The sequence below is a fragment of the Eumetopias jubatus genome, unplaced genomic scaffold, assembly GCF_037043125.1.
Source record: "Eumetopias jubatus isolate StellerSeaLion01/CBP00866 unplaced genomic scaffold, mEumJub1_p1.0 scaffold_12, whole genome shotgun sequence".
Taxonomy (NCBI): domain Eukaryota; kingdom Metazoa; phylum Chordata; class Mammalia; order Carnivora; family Otariidae; genus Eumetopias; species Eumetopias jubatus.
This window is the reverse complement of record NW_028274818.1, coordinates 32,133,034-32,157,334: the sequence shown is the minus strand read 5'-3', so window position 1 is coordinate 32,157,334 and position 24,301 is coordinate 32,133,034. Positions and strand designations below refer to the sequence as shown.

At 36.6% G+C, this 24,301-nt stretch overlaps 1 protein-coding gene across 1 annotated transcript in view; it reads right to left on the bottom strand.

The window, feature by feature from the left end:
* The window catches only part of DENND1B (DENN domain containing 1B), a 267,164-nt gene extending 243,067 nt beyond the window's left edge, over window positions 1-24,097 (bottom strand). Inside the window, exons 1-2 of the mRNA XM_028120237.2 lie at window positions 23,947-24,097; window positions 21,773-21,837 (exon numbers count right to left, since the gene is read on the bottom strand). Of these exons, the coding sequence (XP_027976038.1) occupies window positions 21,773-21,837; window positions 23,947-23,963 (82 nt within the window). The 5' untranslated portion in view covers window positions 23,964-24,097. The remainder of the gene's footprint in view (window positions 1-21,772; window positions 21,838-23,946) is intronic.
* Between the last annotated feature and the right edge of the window lie 204 nt (window positions 24,098-24,301).

Sequence of the window (24,301 nt, the reverse complement as noted above, 5' to 3'; positions counted from 1 at the left end):
ATACATATCAAAAGTCCAAAAATGACACTCTAAGAATTTATCCAAAGTAATAGAAGTGTAATGAGATGTACACATAGTAGGCCCATATGGTGGAATTCTAGGTAGGTAGTAAATCCAATGAAGTAGACTGCTATTTTTACACACAAGAAGACGTTTATGATAAACTATCAAATGGTAAAGGTCAAATTATAGGACATTATGGACAGAGAGCCAGCTTAGGAATATGTACATAATATTAATGCACACATATTCATAGAGAAATGTGTAATGGGTTGTTCAACACAATATTAATCATGATATTCTCTGGGTGATCAGATTTAAAGATTTTTAGTCTCTTCACATTATTTGCTTCTTTTACTTGAATTTTTTACAATAGGCCTGGATCTCTTTTCCTAAAACATACAGGTATTTATACTCACATACATACATAGACACACACTGACAGTATTTGGCTACTCTAACTTAACTTCCAATTTATTCTGAGAAGGACAAAGTTCATCATACCTAAAGAAATAATTCACTTGATTCTGTAATTTGGGGCAAGTTCCTCAATTTATTCTACTTATCTGCTATAAAATCAAGCTGTACTGGAAAGTGAGTTTTAGAGTTAAAGTCTTGGTTCAAGTCTGCCATTTATCTGAACCTGCTCACTTCACTTTTCTGTGCTTCAGTTTCTTCAAATATACAATGATAATACTGGTATCTATCCAGTGATAAGACTAATAGGATGAAACAAATAATTCATATGGAAAATATTTTCTAAAATACTTTCCAAATAATGAATATTAGTAGTTGTAGTATATTGTAAAACAAAAACATATGAAATGGTACAGGACACCGAAACAATGAAAGAAGAAAAAAAAAACAGAGTTTTTAAAATGGCAAAAAAGATTAGTGAAAGGGAAATATGTAAATATATGTACTAAAGAAAGAAAATGAGCTTAAACTAATAAGAATTTCCATTTTTAAAAAAGTAACCATTGAATAGACTGCCTCAAAGAAAAAATAATAAGTAAAAAATAATAAGTATAAAAAGTAATAACTTAGCCAAATATAGAATAAAAACTTTGAACATAATTCACATGTTGATACCTAATGTATCTGAAATATAAGTTCCCTTATATCTTTTAAAATTCTTAATAAGATGAATATAATACTTGGCCCCTGCCATCAAAGGAACTTAGAGCTACTCCATAAAATAAGCATTATCATCATTCATTAGCATACATTCATTTAAATGCCTGCTAAACACAGAGCACTATGCTAGGCATATAGAATTCAGAAGTATATGTGATATTACTTCTTCCTTTTTGAAAAACTGACATTTGAGGAAGGAACTGGAGTACCAACACAAACATAAACTCAATTATAAGAACTGGGACACATGTGGCAAGGGTACAAGAATGGAATTACAGCCCAGGAATAAAACAGATGCTGAGTCATCACACTGGTATCTAAGCTGCATTAGCAGCAAGAACAAATTGATGCTACACAGAAATGGATCTGAATTCCTCCTGTTCTGGGCATGACTGGGACAGGGAACTAGAATTACTTACAGGCATTACTTCACTGGCAATAATATATTAAACATTAAATAAGTTGTCATTCAGTACATCACCTGGTCAATGCTGGGTTCTTACTGAAATGCTGCCAAAACTGACAGGAAGAGGAAGCCATCAGGAAATAATGGCTGTCTCTATCAGCTTGACACTGAGTTCACCCACGCATTAATTTATTTAAAAAAAAATTGAAGGGGTATTTTTTAATGACCTGGAGAGCTTCCCCAAAACTGTAAGCAGGTAAGTGAGTAAATAAATAAATAATACAAATAAACGGACAAAAAAAGCTTAGTAAAACCAAAGAGCAAAGTAAAACCTTATCGGATCTGGTTATAATTATTGGACTCTCAAGCATTCAATCTTTTACTGAGAGTAGCAGTTACAGATGGGGCTTGGAAAGAGTCCAAAATCTAACAAATTTAATAAATCCTATATATGTTTCTCTCTTACCAGATTATAAATTCCTTAATGGCTGGGACTAGTATCAAGTCTGCATTCCTTTAAGCATCAAGAATGACTTTTTATACATCTGGATGGATCAATGGGTACAAGAATGGACAAACAAACCATGAAACAGCAAATAGATGTGTGTCATTGAGATTGAAATTTTAACAGAATACTTTGAATGTTTGTGAAATTAACTGGCTATTAAATACAGGCTTGGGGAATGTAGAAACGACACAGAACATGAACGTGACTAGAAGGGAGAAAGAAGCAGTGATCACTACAACATGGCCTCCACAGCGGAAAGGAGGAAGAAAAAGCATACTGAGAAATAATACCAAGGCCAGGAGGAAGAGCTAACAACAACAAAAAAAGAATTAATGGAGGAAACAGACAGACAAAACAAGGAAAGACATTAAAAGTAAATAGAGCAATCAATATTGAGAAATCTAAACAGAACCAATAGTCGTGTGCCTCTTCAGGGCAGAAGATACGCTTTTTGAAAATCTTACGTTAGGGATTTAACAATGGTTCTCTCAATAAAAATAACATGTGCTCACAAATGCAAAAGAGAACTGGCATTATTAATAAGTTAAACACTGTATAGTACAAACAACCTTACCAACTGACTTCCAAAACATATGGGAAAAGAGAGAGAAACATTAAGAGTTATATTAGCCATTAAGGTAAAAAAATAAATAATTGTACACAATTTGAAAATGAAAGAAAAAGTTTGATGACAACTATTTTTTACTTGTTCCAGATAGAGATCAAGGAAAAGCTTATACAGATGTAAATTAGTTTTAATTTCTTATAAAATTTGTATAGCATTTTACAATTTGTCATTTTTTCCACATATACTTTCTCACATGTCAATGTGAAATGGTTATATTTATTAAATCCAAATTATAGATGAGGAAAGAGAGACATAAAACAGAGAAGCATTTGCCCAAAGTCACATACAGTAGAGAGTACAAATGGATTTGAAACCCAGATTTTCCAAATTTTATAATAAACAAACTATTAATGAAAGAATATTTTCAAACTATAATTTTAGGGGAACAAGGTCTTTATGATATATACATACACCAAGGTGAAAAGAAATTATCCAAAATATAGGCAAGTGAAATTTTCTATTTCTCAAAGCAAGCTTAACTATTGCTACTTTACAGAACTGAAGGCATTGGGCGCCTGAGTGGCTCCAGTCAGTTGTGCATCTGCCTTGGGCTCAGGTCATGATCTCAGGATCCTGGGATTGAGTCCTGCATGGCTCCCTGCTCAGTGGGGAATCTGCCTCTCTCTCTCTGCCCCTCCCTACCCATGCTCATGTGCGAGCTCTCTCTCTCCCTCCTTCTCTCTCTCTCACAAAAATAAATAAATTCTTTTTAAAAAAAGAATTGAAAGCATTAATAACAAGTGAGGAAAAAGTGAAAATAAAAGGCTTCAAGAATTTTAACATATCACTTCCATCTAAATTAACTTAAAGATGAAAAAGTTATATACAGAAGAAACTGGAAAGTTGAACCAGCCTATAGTATAGTCACTGAGTGAACATACTATGCTGCAGTTAGGAAAGTTCTCTGTACTGAATTAGAAGAATCTGCAAACTAAATTAAAGTAAAAGAGAAAACAGTTTGCACAGAATACATCCAAGGGAACATTTATATAAATATGCTAGCAAATGCATTGAAATTTTCTGAAAAAGATGTACAGGAAATGGTTAACGATGTATTCTGTAGGAAGGGGTGCTAAGGGACTTTGAATTTGTGGTAGGACGGGACTTACTTTTTCTGTATTCCCTTTTGTATAATAGTAATAGAAATTTTATTACCATTTGTATTTGTTATTTCTGATTTAAAAGACTATTACTAAAAGATGTTTTAAATAATTGCCATTAAAACAAATATAAATTTTAAAGAATTTGCATTAAAACAAAATGTGTAACCTGGTTATAGTAGGTTTAATACACTACGAGCGTTTAGAGATGACCAATATAATTATCATGAAGGCAGACTTGTGAGCTGAGCTTTAATTATGGGTATAGGTAGACTATCTAGAAATGGAAGGTAATGGCACTCTACACACAAAGGAAACAATATACGATCACATAAGATTTGTCTGAGCATGAGTGATATGGAGCAATAAAAGTCTAAAATGGTCTTCTGAGCCCAGGTCATAGATGACCTAGAATACTAGACTGAAATGTAGACCTTATTCTGGAGATTAGGGTATCTCAAACATAAGAATCTGCCAGCCTCAGTTTGAGAAAAACTGCAGTTAACAACAGAGATTGACAGCATCTTGGCTAGGCAAAGACTGCCACATATACTGGTCACATGATCAGAACAGCCAGCCCCACTCTAGCAATAGTGTGGGGTTCCATTAAGATTCCATAAGGACATTATAGATATATGATAAAAAACCAAAGGCCTTGTTTTCATCAATGGTATCAAACTATTTATTCAATAAAAGTTCCAGGAACTTAACATAGAGTTAACACAGAGTCTAACATGACTGAGAAGAATATTTTGCTTAGTCAATTATGATGCACAGAATTAACATAACCACTATTTTGTGGCTTTAGTCTGCAACACCAGAATCTATTTATTCTTAGGTGTTTTTCCAGCAATTAAAATATGCTGCCATTAGACATTTAGCTTTGATTACTATTTAGGGGAAAAAATGGTATGAATATCCAGACTTTCAGTAAGTGTGAATTACTAATATTGAATTTTATTCACTTTCATTTTTAGTTTAAAAAAATCATTAAAATAGGTGAATATAATAGTTTGTAATATTTATCAGAATCCATAATTAGAATTAATTATTATTAAAAGAATATGCTAGGCCTTAGCCTAAAATAGCAATACTTAAATAAATGTAATACATCCCTCATTAATCCACAATTATTAGTCATTAAGTCTTGCAATTTATCCCCCTAGCTTTGGAGTCAAAAGCCCTCACTGACAAACCCTCTATCATTATAGATTATATATATACACACACATATTACATACATATCAAAAGCATCCCATAATTTCTTCTTGCAAGTTATGAAAGGTAGGTACTTATAGTTTGTTTAAATTATACTAACCATTGTTTAAAAGCATATATTTTATTCTCTCCATTGGTCATCACAGCTTTATGGGAGAACGAGAAAGATTGCTAATGTTCTCATTTTAAAGACAAACTGAAGCTTGGAGTGGTTACGAGTCTTAATACAAAGCTAGAACTCCAAATTCTTCTAAATTCAGCCTAACATTAGAGTTCTGCCTTCCTAGTTAGCATCAAACAGCAGTGAACAATAACAGTGAATGAAAGAACAGATTTTTTTTCTCACCAAAGAAACCATAAAGAGAATACCCCAGTCTATGTCCTTCTAATGATTAAGAAGAGTGAGAATATAATAATCCCCTCAATCCTAGGAGCCCCCAGGCCAGCTACCTCCTCACCATTGCGTGAAGTCCATTTGTCCAGATGTCCAGACAAACACTGTCATTTTCTGTGTGTGTTGTAACATGAATAAAGTTGAGAAACACTGCTACTGAGAACTCAGGAATATATAGGATGGTCTTAAATAAATTTGTTTCTTAAAAATATAAACTTCATAAACTTTATGAAATTATCTATTTAAAAAAGATTTATATCAATGATATAACAGAATCCTGCTTCAAGGTTAACTGTTGATTTTAATTTAGTGTATGGTGTAGTGGTTTCTCCAGTCTTATCCATTACCACTCACATAAAAGTTAACATTCATATACACAATCCACTCTTACACACATAATCCAGATTTTGAAAAATCTAAATAAAATTTTCAAGTAATTAACACTGGAGTAATTTTCCAATTATCAGTTATATATCCAATCAGTGGCTTATTCTGTTCTGTAGCATTGATAACATAGCCCATGATTTGCATACAATTTCTCATGACAGCTACACTATTCCTTTAGCATTCACTCAAGAAAGTTATATAGGAATATAAATAAGTAAGAGTGATGTCACTCCTGGGATGGCCTTGCATTTGTTATAACATCTAATCATTCACATACTGCAATACTTATTATCAGTTTACACAGAACTCCTAACCAATTGCAACATACTTCACAACTGGTAACATTTCCAATGAGAACCCTACACTTGTACAACATTACCCTTAATCTCATCTCACCAACACCCTGTCAGACATGTGAACACTTAGTTTATTTCCATTCTAGTTACCTTCTAGCTTGTCAATATTAACTCTTAGAAGTTTAAAATTTTACACATATATGGAATTCCCACTTCCCAGCTGAAGTTTGTACACGTAAAAAATTTAGAAGAAAGCAGTGCAAACAAAAGTCACACTGTAACTTCCAAATTGGGCTTAATCCCTCTAGAGGCGACCACGCCTTTAAATCAGTACCATCAGATCTAGTGCCACAAATTTTTATTCTCTGCTAAACATCCCTTTAAAAGTGAAAACAACTCATAAGCCCAAAATACATTACCATCTTCCATCCTCCTTATTTCTGGCACTTCTGCAATATTAAACAGGGGGCTTGGGAGTTACTATGAGACCTTCCTTTAGCATTTCTTTTTTCCACATCGATCACATACATCAAAACAGAAGGGAAGTGCATCCCTATCACTTAATTTCTGTTGATCATACCTTTTTTTTTAAATACCACCAGCTTTATACAAACCAAATAGAAGTTTATATAGGGTTTTACAGTACAGTTTACAAAAAACTTTTCATGTCATTTTGTATTTGACTCTCATAACAATTCTTGAGCTATGTACTGCAAACTTTTTATAACTGTGAAAAGTAAAACAAGTTAAATGACTCGACCAAGTTACATAACTAGTAAGTAGTAAAGCCAGGACCAAAAGCCATGTTTCAACTCTTAGTCCAATATCTTTCTACTCTACTGGGATGTTTTTAAGGAAGACACTGTTTTAGCCATAAGAAGATTCCAGGTTTTAGGCTTGTAGAAAATCGTGTCATCAACCCATTTATTTCTGTTCACCTTGAAAGAGAGATTTAACTACCTATTCATACTCAAAGAGTAAGCATTAGTCTGTTTTGAGAGTTCCCACAATTACCTAGCATAATATAGATATACCTTATCTTATTGTGCTTTGCTTTACTGTGCTTACAGATACTGTGCTTACAGATGCGTTTTTTTTTTAATTGAAGGGCTGTGGCAACCCTGTGTCAGGCAAGTCTATCAGCGCCATTTTCCCAACAGCATTTGCTCACTTTTTATCTTTGTGTCACATTTTGGAAATTCTCACAGTATCTCAAACTTTTCATTATTGTTATATTTGTTATGGTGATCTGTGATCAGTGACCTTTGATGTTCCTATAGTCGTTGTCTTGAGGCAACACAAACCGCACCCTTATAAGTCAGCAAACTTAATCGGTAAATGTTGAGTGTGTTCGGACTATTCCGCCAACCAGCGATTCCCCCACTTCCTTATGGTTAGGCCTCCCAATTCCCTGAGACACAATACTGAAATCGGGTCAATTAATAACCCCACAGTGGCCTCTAGGTGTTTAAATGAAAGGGAGAATCACATGTCTTTCACTTTAAATCAACAGCCAGAAATGATTAAGCTTAGTGAGGAAGGCATGTTGAAAGCCAAGAGAAGCTGAAAGCTAGGTCTCTTAAGCCAAACAGCAAGTTGTGAATGCAAAGGACAAGTTCTTAAAGGAAATTAAAAATGCTACTCCAGTGAACACACAAATGATAAAGCAAAACAGCCTTATTGCTGATACGGAGAAAGTTTTCGATCACACCAACCATAACATTCCCTTAAGCAAAAGCCTAATCCAGAGCAAGGCCCTAACTTGCTTCAATTCTATGAAGGCTGAGAGGTGAGGAAGCCGTAGAAGAAAAATTTGAAACTAGCAGAGGTTGGTTCATGAGATTTAAGGAAAGAAGTAATCTCCATAACATAAAGATTCGAGGTGAGGCAGCAAGTCCTGATGTAGAAGCTTTGGCAAGTGATCCAGAAGATCTAGCTGACATAATTAATGAAGGTGGCTATACTATAGACCAGATTTTCAATGTAGACAAAACCACCATACACTGGAAGTAGATGCCATATGAGGCTTTCATAGCTACAAAGGAGAAATCAATGCCTACCTTCAAAACTTCAAAGGACAGACTGACTCTCTTGTTAGGGGCTAATGTAGCTGGTGACTCTGAGTTGAAGCCAGTGCTCATTTACCATTGTGACAATCCCAGGGCCCTTAAGAATGATGTCAAATCTATGCTATCTGTGCTGTATCAATGAAACAACAAAGCCTGGATGACAGTACCTCTCTTTACAGCATGGTTTGCTGAATAGTTTAAGCCACCGTTGAGACCTACTGCTCAGAAAGAGATGTCTTTCAAAATTTTAGTGCTCACTGACAATGCACCTGGTCACTAAGAGCTCTCACAAAAGATGTGCAACAAGATTAGTGTTGTTTTCAAGCCTGCTAACACAACATCCATTCTGTAGCCCATAGATCAAAAAGTGATTTTTTTTTTTTTTTACTTTCAAGTCTTATTATTTAAGAAATACAATTCATAAGGCTTATAGATGCCATATACAGTGATTCCTCTGATCTGCACAAAGTAAGGTGAGAACCTTCTGGAATGAGTTCACTATTCTAGTTGCCATTAAGGACATTCAGAATTCATATAAAGAAGTCAAAACATCAACATTCACAGGAGACTGGAAGAAGGTGATTCCAACTCTCATGGATGACATTGAAGGGTTCAAGATTTCAGTAGAATAAGTAACTGCAGATGTGGTAGAAATAGCAAGAGAACTAGAATTAGAAATGGAGCCTGAATATGGGACTGAATTGCTTCAATCTCATGATAAAACCTTAATGGATGAGGAGTTGCTTCTTATGGATGAGGAAAGAAAGTGGTTTCTTGAGATGGAGTCTACTCCTGGTGAAAATGCTGTGAAGACCGAAGATTGCTGAATGACAATAAAGGACTTAGTATTTTAGGACATTAGGATATCAGGACAACAAAGGATATTATATAAATATAGTTGATAAAGCAGTAGCAGAATTTGAGAGGATTCACTCCAATTCTGAAAGAAGTTCTGTAGGTAAAGTGCAATCAAGTAGCATCACGCTACAGAGAAATCCTTAGTGAAAGGAAGAGTCAGTCAATCACTCTAGCAATCACTTGTTTTAAGAAATTGCCACAGCCACCCCAACCTGCAGCAACTACCACCCTGATCAGCTAGCAGCCATCAACATGTAGGCAAGACCCTCCCCCAGCGAAAAGATTATGACTCCTGAAAGTTCAAATGATGGTTAGTGTTTTTTTAGCAATATTTTTAAATAAGGCGTATACATTGTTTTTTAGACATAATGCTATTGCACACTTAACACAATGCGGTCTAGGGTAAACATAACTTTTATATCCACTGGGAAACCAAAAATTTCATTTGACTTACTTTATTGTGATATTTGCTTTATTATGGTGGTGTGAACAGAACCCACAATATCTCTGAGGTATGCCTGTGTCCACTCTCCTCTTCTAATTTTCCTTGCCTCCTCATTAGAAAAAGAAAAAGGGTTCAAAGGGCACTCTATAGAAGGAAGAGCAGAACTTTTTCCAAAGAAATATTTCATTAAATATTTTTAAACAATAAAGACTTTTTATAAACTAAATTAATATAAAATAATAAAAAGCAAAGAACAATGAAAAGTAAAAGCCAAAGAATAAGCTAAAACAGTTAAAAAATATAAAAACATTAAATATCTAATGAAAGGAAGCACCAAATACACCAAAAAGTAAAAGTGAAACAAGGCAAAAACACAAATTCCAAAATTTAACACCTCCATGCAGATGGTATAAGGTGGTACAAACAGGTAGCAGGCCTTCATTGGGTCAATTTGCTGATTACAGATACCAGAAGTATAAAATAGTCTTTAGTCTTTCCCTCAGTCACAGAAGATTCAACACTCTGTCCTTCTGCATTAAAAATATCTGTATGGGAGGAAGATATCTCCTAAAGAGCACTGAGCTCTAGCTTAGTCATTTCTTCTAACGTATAAATCAAGCAAAAGCTACTCATCATCTACTCTCTTCAACCCTAGGTTTTAAATGCAGTTTTAACTTAGAATAAGTACTGTCAAGTGCCTTATTAACAATATATAAATAATTTTTTGTGTTTTGACCAAATTAAATTCAGCCATATCTAAAAAGGTAAAATTCTAGGGGCACCTGGGTGGCTCAGTTGGTTAAGCATCTGCCTTGGGCTCAGGTCATGATCCCAGGGTCCTGGGATGGAGCCCTGCATCAGGCTCCCTGCTCAGTGGGAAGCCTGCTTCTCCCTCTCCCACTCCCCCTGCTTGTGTTCCTGCTCTCGCTATCTCTCTGTCAAATAAATAAATAAAATCTTTAAAAAAAAAAAAGCTAAAATTCTAGTCATATTTAAAAGTATGTTTTAAAGGAGGGCGCCTGGGTGGCTCAGTTGGTTAAGCGACTGCCTTCGGCTCAGGTCATGATCCTGGAGTCCCGGGATCGAGTCCCACGTCGGGCTCCCTGCTCAGCGGGGAGTCAGCTTCTCCCTCTGACCCTCTTCCCTCTCGTGCTCTCTATCTCTCATTCTCTCTCTCTCTCAAATAAATAAATAAAATATATAAAAAAAAATAAAAAATAAAAGTATGTTTTAAAGGAAATATAAATTGTATATATTAAATCTGTCATACATATTAAATACAATAGAAATCACACACTTTCAAAGAATTAAAATACCATAAAAATATAAACTATAAACCATGCTAAATATAATTTAGTCTTACTATGATGATTTAGAAGGCAATTCAGAAGTATTCAGTAATTTCATTTTCAATACCTTGACCACCATTTGGAATATCTCACAAGTAAGAAAGTAGTATACAATACAAGGTTTAAAGTAGAAATTTTGATACGAGCGCCATCTCTCTTCTTTCTATATCCATCTATAAAAAAAAATTATCATTGCTAATCTGGATAATACCTGGGGGAAATGAGTCAAAAAAATTGCCAGAAGATCTTATAAATTCCCAAATCAAGTAAACCATAAGTAAATGGATTTCATAATGGCTTTATAAAGAATTTTAGATAGCCACATCAGCCTTCAAAGGCCAAATTCAGGACAAGGACACATATAAAGTATTAAAGACTCATTTATATCTTCAACTACTAAGCCAAAAATGAAGTAAATATTTACAAATGAAAACTCTGAATTCCAATATTTCCACTTTTTAAAGTAAACATTGTAATTAACAAACACAACAGTAACACTTTTAAGAACTTGGAAACTAGTATTTTTGTACATAAAAATTCTCAGCTTACTATTTCTTCAATAACACATCTGAACCCAGACACAGAATACTGCCAACATATAATCTTGATGAAATTGTGTTGCCCTTATTGTCAACAATTATTCTGCAGATATTCATTACCAAAATCTACAACTTCAAATTTTTATAACAAAACTACAACTTCAAAATTTAGTTCTCACATTCTCTGTAGAAATAAGGACCAAATGACAAAAAGAGATAACACATTATTCCCTCAAAATCAAATAATTAATTGCTTATAAGTATTAAAACACTATTTTAGCTTATATAAAAGAGTAACAGTGACCAAGACCTTGAAAAAAATTCCCCAAATATCAAACAACTTCCTCTTCCAAGAAAAAAAAATACCAACTTCCTCTTCCAAATATCATATCCAAAATACACTGGAATCTCAAAAAAAAAAAAAAAAGCCATTTAAGAATCCTTTCTGAACCACTTTTATTTCATAGCAACTGTACATTAAATGCATAGACCCTGAGGATATACAGTGCTCTAGTGCCTTAAAACACACCTGAACTTATTTGGGTTTCATTTCAACCAATGTTTTCTACACAAATTCATAAGTTATTTCAAATAATCTCTTATCAAAATTAAAAGGAAGGCAAATTTTACAATCACTCAGGTAAAAACATTTTAAAGGACAGTTTAATTTTAATTAATGATAAATTTGAATACTACACACATCCTTATGCTTGGTGCATTTCTGCTACCAAACTAAGACAAATTATTTTTGAAATGACTAATTTCTGGACACTTACACATTTGCAGAAGACCATCAGATGTACTAAACTGATAGCTCTATACTTTATTTTCAGATTCAAATGATAAATAAGAAGGAACTGAAAGAGGAAAAGGCTCTATCTGATCTTCACCAGTTCTGCCTACTAAGCTACAGAGCTTGTGGTTTATCAACACAGTTCTGTTTTTAAAAAAAAAAATGTTTTAAATACAGCATCTATTGCTTGTGATATAAAAATCTACAGCCTTTCAATGTTCTTTTACATTAATGGTTTTTTAAGATTTATGAAATCTAAAATAGTTATTAAAAATACAGCACAACCTTTTACTAATTTTACTTCAATAAAAGAGTAAAACTTAACAAGTACTTATTGAATATCATCCATATGGAAGACGCTTTTTCTGAAAATCTACAATAGTTCCAAAGAGGTACTTGTCCTCAAAAACCTAAAATCCAGTGGTTGGCATACGTCAGGGTGATAAAGATCAAGTTCAAGACAGAATATAACTGCCACAAGACAGATATCAAAAAGGATTATTACTCAGCAACTTCTTTTTATATCTTTTACTTCCGTAGCTTCACTTTTACAAACTTCATCTGTTCAATAGTTGTTATACTTTTACAGAAAAAAATGAATTTAACAGTAATTATTAAAGTCTCAATACCCTTTTCTTTAAAAGCCATTTCAGTACCTTGAAAATAGTGCTTCAACAACTCAGTAAGTCACTAAACACACACACCTTAGGTCAGACGCTATTTTAGGCTCTGAGTAAACAAAATCAAACCCGAACAACACCCTGCCAGGGCAGATTACACTGAAGTAGAGAGTGCTTCTTAATCATCTTCAAAAGATATAAATGTTTATACCAAAAGCAATATATTCTTTACTCCTAGTTATTCACACTAAATTTTGAATATGAAGTAAAACTTCAACTAACTTCAGAGACAGGTAACAGTCTGGTATCCAACTGAGAGCTGACAAGACAGTATCTAACTGTCTCTCCCTCCATCACCTCAAGACTATCCCTGACTCTCCCCTCTGCCCTCTCTCCCACTGCCCCCCACGCCCCCCACACAGAGCTGAGTTAGGTGCCCTCTTCAGACTTAGTGTCACACACTGCAACCTCTCAAACAGCCCTTCCTACACTATTACAATCACTGATTTAGAACACTGAGAACGTCATCATTTTAGTGGCTTTTCATCTGAGCTTGACACTCAGAAACATCCAGTGAATGAATGACATAGGGCTGAATATCTTAGACGGTGTTTATGTTCCTCTTCCCACTGTCACCTTTTGATGTCTACTAAAAATGAGTATCACAATAACTCTGGTCAAGCCTAGAATTAGCCAGGGATTTCCTAAATGGGTGGCTTTCAAAAATTGCTGAGAAAAATTTCAATGCTATTAGAAAAGGATGACTATTGTATTTTAAAGGCAGCACAGTGTAATGGTTGAATTTAGGCTCTAAAATCAGAAAAACAGGTTCAAAGACCAATCCCACCTCTTAGAGCTGTGTGACCCGAGCAAGCTACTTAACTTTCCTGTGTTCCACTTCCTCATCTTTATGAAAAGGTTTATAACCCCTACTGCATATGGTTATCATGACGATAAATTGGAAACATAAGCTCTGAGCACATTTACTGATGTATAGTAAATACTAAATAGTAATTTTTATTTCTATTTCTGTAAAACATTTAACTGGAAGCTGAATCAGAAAAAATAAATCAATAAATAAGGCTTTAAACCATAATGCTTTAGCTTTATTAATTGAAAACTTATAAACAAAAAATATCTTAATGAAATTCACTGAATACATAAATACACATTTATTAAAGCTGTTAATCACAAACTACAAATGGAGTGTCAATAGAGATGGAGGGGAAGAAATGGTAAAAACCTAACTAGAAACTGACAGAGATACATTTGATCTTTAGTTCAGAGATCTTTCCACTACAGCAAACTGCATCTTTTTAATTAATTCAACTTTACAAGGCTCCCTTGAGGGCTATCAGTTGTTCACACCTCACTGTGAATTACTTTAATCAGATAAATGCATTAAGTAACACCACCTACTTAAAGAAATTGTTATTTGAAGAATAGTGAGAAGAGGGGTAGCTTTGAAACTAGTGTGCCTGGCATGGAGAAGGCCTGTTTCACGCTCATAGTGAGCATCTTTAAGCAGTCACGGGACAGTCTGAGGACAATGGCACCTGCAGGGTGAGAGCAAAGGGGCTGCGGGAATTCTAAGGTCCATCAAAGCCAATTCCTCTCTACTAGGTTGTACTAGGTGCCCTTTAAGGAAACTTCCAGTTCTATTATTCCACTGTTCTCTTCTGCAATGTGCCCTAAGACCCCATGTGGTACCAACTTCTTAAATACCTCTAAAAAAATCAATTGAGGAGCACTTTTGGCAAGTTCCCACAAAGCAAAAATGACTGAACCACCATAGAAACATGAAACAAGACACCCTTTCCTACAAATAAAATTAAATCACTATCTGGAGTAAATCAACTTATCCTTAATTTATATAAACTAAGAGTCTATGTCCAAAATAAATACAACAGGAAAACCATTCAACTTAACAATATAGGAAGACCACAGTATGTCAGGAGTTTCTCAAAGCTATCTCTAATGTTTTCTGGCTCAAGTAAAAAAATCTTCAAGGGGCACCTGGGTGGCTCAGTCGTTAAGCATCTGCCTTCGGCTAAGGTCATGATCCCGGGGTCCTGGGATCGAGCCCTGCATCGGGCTCCCTGCTCAGCAGGAAGCCTGCTTCTCCCTTTCCCACTCCCCCTGCTTGTGTTCCCTCTCTCGCTGTGTCTCTGTCAAATAAATAAATAAAATCTTAAAAAAAAAAAAACTTCAAGTAAAAAAAATCTCTTCTGGTTTGTATAATATTACTTTAGCATAAGCTGAAGAGTTTGAAAGTGGAAAAAATTTCTGAATGTTAAATATTAAAAAGTATTTCCAGGGAAGAAAGATTCTTTTAGCATTGATTGAGAACATACTTCACACTTAACGCCTTTGATTTCCACTGTTATTTTAAATAAAACTATGGCTGCCTGCTTAAAGTGCCCCCAAAATGCCAATTGCTAATATTGTATATATGCTTTAAAATGTACATTTTAAAAGGTAAATTATTGTCCTCTACCTTGCCAATCAAAAATAAAAATTTGGAGGGAAACAAAGAGGGATATTACTTGAGCATAAGAAAATCCTCCAAATGAGAGAATATTATCAAAAGAATATTAGGAACATATTACCTTGAAGGTCAAGGAAACAAGAAAGTTCCAAGGAAAAAAACCTGAACAAACTGTGGCACTGTGGCCACCCAGCAGAGCCCGAGCACCAGTCCCACAGCACACCACCACGAAGAGAACGGCAGCAGAGGCTCCACAGGGCACGGCAGGGAACCACCAACATTAAAAATCAAGAAGTGACCTTGGTTAGCCTGGTGATGGGTATGAAGGAGGGCACGTTCTGTATGGAGCACTGAGTGTTATATGCAAACAATGAATCGTGGAACACTACATCAAAAACTAATGATGTACTGTACGGTGATTAACATAACATCATAATAAAAAATAATAATAATAAATTAAAAAAAAGAAGTGACCTTGGATTAAAGCAGCAAAACTAAAGAACATGTGAACAAATAAAAGTACCTAATGAGACAAGTCATAATCAAACTATTCAAATATAAACTCTGTAGCATCCCTATCAAAGTATTTATCAACAAACACTGGATGTTGACATTTGATTTGCTTTTTAGACTTGCAGGCAGCTGTGTCAGGGAGCACATAATGTTCCAAAACCAAATACAAAAGTACAGCTCTTCTTAACTACTTTATAAAACCAAAAATGACATATCTCAAAGGTATGCTTCTAAAGAACCACATTAAGTTTTATTCCCAGTTAGCAAGTATGAGAAAATAGAAGTTTTGCTTGCTTCAACAATCTACGATATAAAGCTAATACTTTCAGTCATGATGACTCCAATTTATCCACTTGCATCTAGATTGAGAGGGACTCAGAAAGAGCTCAGCAAGGAACACACAGCTAGAGTAAAAACATCGTAACTGCATTTGACCCACAGATTGTTCTTCCATGTTGGGCAGTATGTAAAGTCTCCTACACCACTTTATTGTATGTATGATTCATCAGTTCTACTTTCTAAATGTTAAGTTTTTTATTGGGTTTTTGGTATGTGTGGATGGGTACAAATGGGTTTTAAGGTGGACTCCAAAACATACATACATAGCAACTGTCCCAATCAATCTTGTGATGTGAGAAGACAGCAAGCAGATGTGGGTCCTGAATAGGAAGAGCTTAAGCACAGAGTATCCCTAAACAAGCCCACTGGTCCAAGATAGATGTGGTCATATATATTTCTATTGTCTCTGCTCCTGTCATATCAGCACACACTTCAGATCACTTCTACAACAAGCAGCTCTCAGTGATTTAATCTAATCGTTTATTTGACCAGTGGTTGGCACTATGCTAGGTCCAATTTCTTTTATTCATTCCGTAAATATTCACTAAACATGCCAGACACCATGCTAAGCTTTTCTCTAAGGAAACAAATTAATAAGTCATGGCCCATTTCTCAAAGAGTTTATTTTAAGCCTGGCAAACAGACACTTAGACCTAGCTATATGTCTGTATATTACTATATTAGACACATCTACAAGAACAGTTAAGTGCTAAAATATAGGGAGAAGCAAAATGCTAGAGATTCTGTGTAAACAGTATCCCTAGAGTCAAAACATATCAAATGCAAAAGCAAGCCTAGAGATACCCTTTCTTGTGCAGGGCATGAGGGGTACTGACTAAGTGAGGAGTCTTTGGCCTCAAGTTCTGATTTAAGAAAAGAGTAAGAAGCAGTTAAACTATTAACATAGCTAAAGATCAGAAAGGTGGATAACTTGATACTGGGTTGGATGAGTTTATAAAAGTGGAAAGTCAGTAGCAAAGGAGGATTTGTTCCTAAAAGAAATTTTTCTACCTAAAGAAACAAGATAAAGAAAACAAGACCTAATAAAGATGTGTTGAAAACTACGAATAAATAGCTAGGACTACAAGATTAAGGGTTCACTAAACAAAGAGACTTAAATCCTAAAAAAGAGTAGTGAGTGGGGAAGGGGGAATATCCTGAGCCAGCATCAATAACACAAGGAAAAAGTTCAGTAATTTTTTTATGTGGAATTACCCTCGATTCGTTCATTTCAGGGAGAACACTGTATTACTGTTTAAAAATACATATACCTGCACCACATATAGTTTAAACTCCACTATTTCCTCACAGGGTAATAATGCAGCCTCTATCGAGGTGATTCGAGGTCACTACACAATGAGAGGCAATAGAGCAGATTTTTTAAATTAGATTAAATCTATTAAAAAGCAATAGATTAAAATACAGACTCTGGAGCCAGACTACTTTGGGCAAGTTTCTTCATTTCTCTGTGCTTCAGTTTCTTCGCGCGCAAATGAAGATAGACATTTCGTAGGCTGTCGGACGGTGTGAGAGTTGAACAGTTAGTCCGCGTACACCAGCTAGGATGAAGCCCAGCACAGAGTGCTACGGCAGCATTAGCACGGTGCTGCCGCCGCTAACACCCATCACCAGCACTGCTACCACTTGAGGTAAGCGGTCAACAAAATATGAAAGAGAAAGCTAGAGTACCAAAGCCACTGCCTGAAAAACCCAGAGAGGAGGCATCGGCAACTTTGTCCCGAGGAAGGGTTACTTTTCAGTTCCCTGAAGCCCTGAACCGCTCTGGGGAACACAGAGGCAGTGTGGTAACAGTAACTCTGCTGCTGGAACTGAGGACAGGCCATGGCTGCTGGCTCTACTTCACTGACTGCTGGGAAGCATGAAAGACAGCAAAGGGAAGAGTGACAACAGCAAGTCCCTTGGAAATCTACCAGGAAGAGTATTAAGATCTAAATGATGGCACTTCACTCTTGGATAGTTGCAGCAGAAGTTATTAGGGAAGTTGCCCTGCCAGGGAACATCCGTGAAAATATGGGCCAACCAGTCTGTGAGACACCATCAGAAGCAGTTCTACTAACACGAGGGAACACGATAGGGAAACACAACCAACCACCCTCATGGCAATTTTTTTAACTTGTGGGACCCTTCATATGAAACTATTTCCCAGTGTTCTAAAATGCACCGTTTTCAAAAAATCAATGTAAGGGTGCCTGGGTGGCTCAGCTGGTTAAGCGACTGCCTTCGGCTCAGGTCATGATCCTGGAGTCCCGGGATCGAGTCCCACATCGGGCTCCCTGCTCAGCGGGGAGTCTGCTTCTCCCTCTGACCCTCTTCCCTCTCATGCTATCTCTCATTCTCTCTCGCTCAAATAAATAAATAAAATCTTTAAAAAAAAAAATCAATGTAATGCCTTTGAAACAAGTCCAAATAGCCATTGGTCAAATGAAGATCACCCCTTTACCAGAGCTAGCTATATTAAATTATATTTCAACAACTAATACCATTTCAAAACACCAACTAAAACTTAAATAATAATTTCTCTCTGAAGATATTTATGAAGCTACACAAGACAAATGAAAGAATTTAGAACCTCTCTATTAGAAAGTGAACAAGAGAAACACATCAAATATCTTAACGTAGTATCATCAATCTTAGCATAAACCACATTTATCCTGAGCATGGTATTTTCTATTGGATCAAACAGATATTCTTCAAAAAATAAACCAACAGGGGTACCTGGATGGCTCAGCTGGTTAAGTGTCTGCTTTGGGCTCAGGTCATGATCTCGGGGTCCTGGGGTCAAGCCCTCTCCCTCTGCCCCTCCCTCCCCACTCATGTGCACTCTCTCTCTCTCAAATAAATAAAATCTAAAAAAATTAAAAATAAACTAATATTCTGAGAAATGTAGAGAACATTTTCATTTACTTCCCAACATCTATTCTTTGCATGTTGTTTATTAATAATCAATCATAATAATCTTGCCATTCACCTCTCTACCACTACCCTACCAATGATTATTTTAGGAATGTTTAAGCCCATGCCAACTTAGGCCATTGGGATCCAATGTTCTGGAAGATTCTGGGGAAAGGTATTTTCTGGCTCTAAGCAGAGTGCCATGAAAAGCCAGTGTCTGTCACCCCCAAGGTCATAAAAGAGAAAGTAGAGTTCTAACTTCACTGCCATCCTAGAACCACAAGGAATCTAAATCTTCCAATGACTCCAATTACTATGAGTGGCAGAGCTGTGATGCAAAAAGAACCTGGATCTTTGATGACCTACTTCTAGACTTCCTCTTATACAAACTATTAAGTTCCCTCATTACTTAAATTGGTTTTATATTTGTGCCCCCAAACACCCTAATTTACACATTTTGTTTTCCAGGTTTATTACTATATAAGAATGTCATCCATGTTCATTTGAATGTTAGCAAAAACAAAAAACTATCCTACTTTAAACAAACTGATACACATATCAGACTCATTAAAATAAACAGGTTTTGGGGCACCTGGGTGGCTCAGTCGTTAAGCGTTTGCCTTCGGCTCAGGTCATGATCCCAGGGACATGGGATTGAGCCCCACATCCGGCTCCCTGCTCAGCAGGAAGCCTGCTTCTCCCTCTCTCACTCCCCCTGTTTGTGTTCACTCTCTCACTGTGTCTCTCTCTGTCAAATAAATAAATAAAATCTTTAAAAAAAATAATAAAATAAAATAAACAGGTTTTATTGACAGGAATATTCCAATAACTCTCTTTAATAATTTCTGGACTGTTTCCCTTTAATATTTATCAATAAAGTAGAAAATTAATAAAAACATTTAGAAACATAAAACTCTCAATTTGACATAAAATTTAAAGCTCAAAAAGGTATAACTTGTTAGACCCTAAAATATTAGTCATATTTATACTACTTAAGTCACAACGAAAAGAAGAAAAGTTGTTTATGCTTTTATACAGTTGACTTTAGCTTTATTAAAAATCTTTAGAATTTGCTGCCCGTGAGTCATATTAATGGAATACATGGGTAGAATGGATTAATTGCAACCTATAAAGAGGCTGAAGTGTTTAACCATTTGTTATATTCCCAACTTCACCATGCTGGATAAACTACTAAAATACACATGAAGATGTTTCTAATGAGTAGTAATTTAAACAATAACAATGGCAAAAAGGCAAGAAAGGAATAAAAGAAGGACACAAGCAGAAGATAAAAACTGGAATAACTAGTTCCTAAAAATGGAAAAGGGCAAAGGGAGGAAGGAAGGAGTAAAACACTCAGAATTCTTTATGGATAGGTTCCAATCTGACACATGTACAGATCGTGTGTTATATAAGGTAGATTGATGCTTGTATCAAAATCGCTTTAGCATGCATTTAAAATTACAGAGAAATCGTGTTTTCTAAAGGAATTTAGCTTGTTTTACAAACACATCAGGTGAGCATTAATTCACCCACCTTCACTAACGTTATGGTATAGGTATTCTGAAGAATTATTCATAGCATAAATACACGAAAGAATAGATTTAAATTGGAGCTGAAAAAATAATGTTATCTATTTGAGTCTTCAAAGAGAACTTGGCTGTGCCTGGAAAGAATGTAAATAGACCACCTTTGACACAGATAGGACAACAAAAGATAACCTTTTTAATTGGAAAAGGCTCCCTACCACCTAGGATCACTCCCTGCCTGGGGACAAACCTGATCACAGCTATAGTTCAAACAGGCCAGAAATACAGCAGGCAGGGCTGGTGGAGTCAGGAACATGTGTGACTTCCTACCTAAAATTAGCCATGCCCATTTCACCACAAGCTGGGTTGGGCTCCTCTATTTTAAGGTGTGCAGCTCCAAATTGCTTAAGAGCATATAATTGCTGGCCAGTTTCCAGAGCTAAGAGTGTCAGCCGACTTTCCACCAAGTCTTTAGAATGGACAACTTTGTCTCCTCAAAATCCCACACTTAATCGCCAAGTTATCTAGCATCTAAGTACATGGCAAGTGAAATCACACACTGGATATACCGAAAACATATCACACAAGGACTCATCAAAAAGGAAATAAGCAAGAAGAGACAGCCCTTATTCCTTTCCACTACACCTCCCCCTGATGCACACATATTATATATGACAAAAGTGGGGGGAAGGGACTGACAAAAGTGTCCTCGTCTTTGCAGGAAATTATATAGAACTGACAGCTGAAACCCTTCCAAGCAATGTCACACCATTACTTACCTCCCTCTGAAAGTGCTTTGCTACTGGAGTAAATCCAGCAGAAGGGGCTATTCAGTCTGCTTTCTGCATTCTGGAAACATTAGAATTGGTGTGGCTTCATTGTATGGGCAAGAGATTTTCACTAATGTTTAAAAAAGGAACTAAGTTTTCAAAGACAAATGAAAGAAAATGAAAAGGTGTTCACCACCACCAAAACGATCGATCACTCCACCAACAAATGATAAAGCTGAGTTCTAAGTTATATGGCCTTAACGTACACCTGAAATTTAAGCCGCACAGATCATGGTTTCTACAATCTCACGGCAAAAACCTAACATCTACTTTACTAACAGCACCTTGACACACTAGATGCAGAATATACATTTAGTACCATTATCCTGATACTATCATGTTCTAGCAGTCTACAACACTAACACTTGTTTTGATAGACTCAGTTATTTTAAGAATGAACAAAACATACATACCTTCATTTTCAGAGGCATGACATTTCACTTTCAATACCAAGTCAAAGGTTCTTTCTGGATTTTCCCTAAAAGAAAAAGAACTTTGTTTTATTTATTTCCTGTGACAAATAAGCATCTCTGCAGAGTTTATATTTTCTTAACTCAAAAAACTAATCATCTTCTTGTTGCAATGGATTCTATGTAACTATGTAACTATATGAGCACAATGTAGAAAATAACAAAGTTTTTTCCCAGTTCAGTAATGTAAGAGGCTTAGGAGTTCTGAGACCCGGGGCCTATTTTCTCACCTATAAAGTGCCTTGCTCACTTCAAAGAATAGTTGTGAGGATTATAAATCAACTAATTTATGTGGAAGTACTTTTTAAAGTATGAAGTGCTTTATAAATGTGAAGCATTGACTTTATCTTATTGAATCAAAATTGGGAAAGTCAGTATGCTCCTAAGTATTTCTACCTTTTCCTGCCAACAAAGCTGGCCAGCAGGTTCTCAGGCTTTTTTTAAAAGGACTTGCAGTATAAGTGTAAATGATAACTACCTGGTTCCACCTGCCACATTCTAGACCACCATAAAACAGTTATAATGCTCCTAAATTTGACACTTCACATATGCTTCTCTTGAAATGTAATTACTACAAAGCATGTTTAAAGTAGCAAACTGTACATGAACTGCAAGGCTAACAAGAACAACAACAAAAACCTTGTTTTACTTCAATTATCTTTAGGGAAATTGGAAAAAGACATCTACCTTAATACTAGATTTTCCCACTAGGTACAGTAAGATTGCTTTGCTTCATTCAGAAGTTATCCACTTCTTTGTTAACTTCTCACACATTCAACCAATTCATTGGTTTAATTTCAAAAAGCAAACTGAAATCTACTGAGACACATTTTCTTTAACAGTTTTGTTTTAATCTCTTTCTGCTAGAAGATAAAAGATGAAGCAAAATCTGATACCACAATGTCCACGTGACCAAAGTGTTAATCTATCTGTTATTCCTGCGAAGGAGACCTTAGTGTCTTTGCATATTGGCTATTTTAAATATCTACTTCCTTTAATAAAGAATGCCAGTTTTGGCTTCTAAATAAACACTTGTTTTTTCTAAATTTATTACAAGAATCTAGAATCACAGGAAGTGACAAGCTATATAAATTAATTTGCAAATATACATTTCCTCAGCCCTCCAACTACTAACTGGTTTCAATGGAAATAATATGGATTTGGGTGACCTCCTCCCTCCTAATCCAATTAATGTCAAAAAGTATACTTTTTAAATCACTTACCCTGCCCCACATGTCAAACACTGAAGAAAATAATAATTTTCCCATTTTCCTAATATTTTTTAGAATCTCTTAGGTGTAAAAATTAAAAATTGATTCAATTATACTGTGAAATTTTACAAACCTTTCACAGTAATACAAATATACATAGTATTCCTTATTTTAAACTGGGGGAGTGGTGTGAAGAGGGAGTAAGGGAAGAAGAAATTCTTTGTAAAGTAAGTTTCAAGAAAAAAAAAAAAAAACATAAAACTCATACCTCTAAGACCCAAAACAAAATCACCACACTTCCTCAAATTGCTTTTTACATGATTAAGCTCCTGATGAAAAATATCCATTGATACAGACACATAAAAACACTATCTAATTGGATACCATTTTGCAAGCACCCCGCATACACCCAGTGCCTATGTAAGTAAATACCTATCAGAGGCCAATTTAATTTTATAGGAAAAACTGGAAGAAAACATCTGGGAAACTGATAACTACCTTAAAAATGAAATGGTTATCTTCACGTTAGGGAAATACTTTAAGTAATAACCGCTTAACCTCAACGCTGACGCCCTCCGGGACACCAGCAAGACACAGACAACCGACAGTCACGTCTGCCACACTCCGGGAGGAACAAGAAACCCACAGCGGGTGGTGGCAGGAGTCGCCAGGCCTCCTCCACCACCTAGAGATGCGGGCGTCGACGCGGCGCTCCCGGCCGCTCCCGGAGGAGCGGCGCCGACCCCGCCGGGCCGGGGACTCGGGGCCGGGCAGGCTTTGCGGCCTAGCGCTGTCCCGCCGGCCGGCCGCGCACGGGGGGCCGGGCCAAAGTCGCCGTCTGGGGGGCCGGCCGCCGCGGGACGCCCCCACCTCCCGCCCGCCCGCCCGCCCGCGACCCCCACTCACTTGGTCCTGCAGTCCATGGTTACATGTCTGTGTGAGGCTGTCCGTCCCGCCCCCGCGCCGGCCTGGAAGCCCACTGCCCCGCGCTGGGAGGGTCGCGCCGCCCGCGCCCACGCTGGCCGCCCCGCGGGGAAGGAGGCTACTCACAGCGGCGGCGGCGGCGGCGGGCCCATGTCGGCTGCGCCCCCGGCGCTTCCCCGCCTCCCACCCCACCCCCCAGAGCCTTTTTGTGACAGCAGCAGCAACAGCGGTGGCGCGGCCGCCGCCCCCGTCTTCGCCGGCCGCCGCCCCCGCCGCCTCCGAGGCTGGGGCCTCTCAGTTCCTGCGACCGGGGCCGCCCGCAGCGGCTCCTGCACCT